Source organism: Rana temporaria, chromosome 5 (genome assembly GCF_905171775.1).
Source record: "Rana temporaria chromosome 5, aRanTem1.1, whole genome shotgun sequence".
Classification (NCBI taxonomy): domain Eukaryota; kingdom Metazoa; phylum Chordata; class Amphibia; order Anura; family Ranidae; genus Rana; species Rana temporaria.
The window spans coordinates 414,877,633-414,881,243 of record NC_053493.1 but is presented as its reverse complement, the minus strand read 5'-3'; the positions used below and the strand labels follow the sequence as shown (position 1 = coordinate 414,881,243).

General features: G+C 43.7%; 1 protein-coding gene across 1 annotated transcript; it reads left to right on the top strand.

Annotated features, from left to right (window-relative positions):
• Nucleotides 1–1,007: 1,007 nt before the first annotated feature.
• On the top strand, nucleotides 1,008–3,135 carry LOC120941601 (E3 ubiquitin/ISG15 ligase TRIM25-like). The gene has a single exon (XM_040355130.1). It carries the CDS (start codon nucleotides 1,205–1,207, stop codon nucleotides 2,795–2,797), a length of 1,593 nt encoding a protein of 530 aa, XP_040211064.1. The 5' UTR covers nucleotides 1,008–1,204; the 3' UTR covers nucleotides 2,798–3,135.
• Nucleotides 3,136–3,611: the final 476 nt, after the last annotated feature.

The following is a 3,611-nucleotide window of genomic DNA, read 5'->3' as shown; positions in this document are numbered from 1 at the left end:
GGTAAGGCATGCTTTTTAGAACAAGAATGTTGATTGAAAGTTCTCATTGGTCTCTGATTTCATTTTGCTGCAAGCCAGCTTCATCTTTATAAAAGAAGTAATTTCTAAAGAAGGTCACCAATAACATCATCCATAAATCTCTCGGGACGGGTTTCTTTTACTGTTGGAAATAATTTTCTCCTAAACACGAAATACAAAAAGCAAAAGGCGCCCGCAAGTCCCGCGCAATATCCCGGCGGCAGGGCCAATTCACTGCACAGTGCACCTAGGTGTCGCCGAAGTGCCTGTAATGCAGCGGTGCCTGGCGCCCTCTGATGTGGTCCGCCACCTCCTGCTCTTGAATGGAGGGTTGGCAAGCCCAGATCTTTGGTTCCCGACCCGCCATCCTGAGCATCAGTGTGAAGAACAGAGCCGGCGCTAGTGGAAGCAGAGCTGATGCTTCCTGTATAGCGCCACCTTCTGTCACAGGCGGAGTGATACCAAATGTACTCTGCCCGTGACAGTTGCTGGCATTGTACAGGAAGTATCGGCTCTGCTCTCTACTGCAGCCGCATGCTCCTTTCACACTGATGCTCAGAGATGGCGGGTCAGAGGACCACCGGCAGTACCAGCCAGTAGTACCCACCAGTAGTACCAGCCAGCAGTACCCATAGGAACTACCAGCCAGCAGTAAGCACCTGCAGTACCAGCCAGCAGGACCCACCAGCAGTACCCACCAGTAGTACCAGCCAGCAGTACCCACCAGCAGTACCCATTGGCAGTACTCACCAGCAGTACCAGCCAGCAGTATCAACCGGAAGTACTTGCTTCTAAATTACTATTAACGCCTGAGTGTACATATACCTATAAGATAACATTGAGGAAAGTTCAGGAGCTGATAAAAAAGCCCAAATGCTCCTAATAGTCCGTTTACCAGCTGCAGTGTACATGAGGTCTAAACATACAAATATCTATTCACACTGCATTATATAACTTAGTTTTGTGTCTTGTCTGCAGAAGTAATTTAAAGCTCAAAATCAGTACAATGTGTATCAACATGTAGGACATATACCTTCAATATAAACATTTATTTCTCCACAAACTTCCTCAAGATAAAAGCTGCAAGACCAGCTCAGCCCCTCCCTGTGCCGAGGAATGTGAGACGCCCTTTAGATTTTCGTTGTCGGAGACTTTTTACTTTCATTTCTCTCTTCTGCTGTCAGCGATGGCGTCTGCTGATCTGAGACAGGAGCTGGACTGTTCCATCTGTCTGACCACATATACAGATCCTGTAAACCTGAGATGTGGTCACAACTTCTGCCGGGTCTGTATTGATCGTGTGTTGGATACACAGGGGGGGTCTGGAGGATATTCCTGTCCTGAGTGCAGAGAAGAGTTCCGGGATCGGCCTGTACTGCAGAGGAACATAACACTACGTAACATAGTGGAGACTTTCCGATCTACTCAGCTGGAAGAAGGGAAGACTGGAATCTTCTGTACTTATTGCTATCACTCTCATGTACCTGCTGTTATATCCTGTTTGCATTGTGAAGCTTCTCTGTGTGATAATCACCTGAGAGTCCACAGCAAGTCACCAGAACATGTCCTAACCGATCCCACCACTTCCATGGAGGACAGAAAATGCTCCATCCATAGAGAACTTCTTAAATATTACTGCACTGAGGACTCTGCCTGTATCTGTGTGTCCTGCAGGCGGGATAGAGAACATCGTGGACACAAGGTGGAGACTCTGGATGAGGCCTCTGAGAATAAAAAACAGGAACTGAGAAATGTTCTGCAGAAACTGATGACTGAGAGAGAGGAGACGGAGAAAAGAGTCCAGAGTCTGCAGGATCGCAGGAGAAAAGTACAAGAAATATCAGCCGATCTAACAGAGAGAGTCACTGCCCTATTCATAGAGCTCAGGAGACATCTGGAGGACCTGGAGAAGAGAGTGTGGAGGAACATCTCCAGCCAGGAAGAGCGGATCTCATTGTCTGATCTGATCCATCAGCTGGAAATAAAGAAGGAGGATCTGTCCAGGAAGATGGAGGACATTAAGGAGCTGTGTAACATGACTGACCCACTGACTGTCCTACAGGAATCAGACACAGGGGACTTGTGTGATACTGAGGAGGGAGATAATGAGGACAGAGAGAGACATGATAGACTCCTCCATGATGGAGGGGATCTGGATGTGTCTGGAATCTCACACACATTACACACAGGGTTGTCTGATATGATAAAAGAGGTAAATGTATTCTTCTATATACAGGAAGCTTCAGACATATTACTGGATGTGAACACAGCTCATAATAATCTACAGATATCAGATGACATGAAAACTGTATCCTGGTCAGATATAGAGCAGAAACATCCAGAAACACCGGAGAGGTTTCAGTGGTGGTCCCAGGTATTAAGCAGTCAGAGATTTTCCTCGGGGCGACATTACTGGGAAGTGGATGTCAGAGAGTCAGAATATTACAGAGTCGGGATGTGTTATCCCAGTATAGAGAGGAGAGGATGGCAGTCAGGGATTGGAAATAATAAGAAGTCCTGGGGTTTGCGCAGGTATACAGGTGAGTGTTATCTAATACATGACAATAAAGAGATCAGCTTATCTCCCAATCTCTCCAGTAACAGAGTCAGGATCTCTGTGGATTATGAGGCCGGGCAGCTGTCACTTTATGATCTGTGTGACCCGATCAGACACCTCCACACCTTCACCACCACCTTCACTGAGCCCCTCCATGTTGGGTTAGCTGTAGGAAAAGGTTCTATAACAATATCTGGGGGTGAGGGGCGACGTGAGAAATAATAATATAACAGAAAATCTGCCCAAATCTGCTGACATCACAGAAATATGAATCTGATGATTGTTAAATAACAGAATAATGCAGTAGATTCATATTCCAGATGTCATAAATCTAAAGGTTCCCAACACAACCAATCACAGCATTGAGAAATCTCAGCACAGGGAAGTGTGATTTATTCTCTTATAGTGACAATAATATATATATATATATTTTTAGGGGTTCATTAAGTGTTAGTGGTTATGATAAGACTAGGAGATATTATCATTTATTATGATTTGAATGATTATTCAAAATGTTCTGAATATTTAATATACACTATTCATTAAATGTGCTGACTGCATTAGTTTTCTTTTTTTAGACGTTTTTTATTATTTTCTATTTTTGCCTAGAGATCCTGCCAGTAACACACCTCCTGTCCTGGGGTGACACCACTCACTCATAGTACTGTACACTGTAGATTTTTAGGTACTGTAGTTTTTTGGCGCCGTTCCACAAGCGTACGCAGTTTTAAAGCGTGACATGTTGGGTATTCACTCAGCATAACATCATCTTTTATATTTTACCATATGGGTAATATATTGTGTTTTGAAATTGTGTTTGTTTTAAAATGTATTGCGTCTTTTTTATTATTATTATTATTTGCATTTCAAAAAAACGCTGTGCAAATATAAAAATTGCAACACCCACCATTTTATTCTCTAGGGCCTCTTCTTAAAACAATAGATAATGTTTGGGGGCTCTAAGCAGTTTTCTAGCAAAGCAATGCTGATTTTTAATGTAAAGTATGGTAGCTGCGCTGTGAGGGAGGGAATGGGA

Coding starts and splice junctions, on each gene's coding strand:
- LOC120941601 (XM_040355130.1), top strand. CDS start 1,205: ATGGCGTCTGCTGATCTGAGACAGGAGCTGGACTGTTCCATCTGTCTG.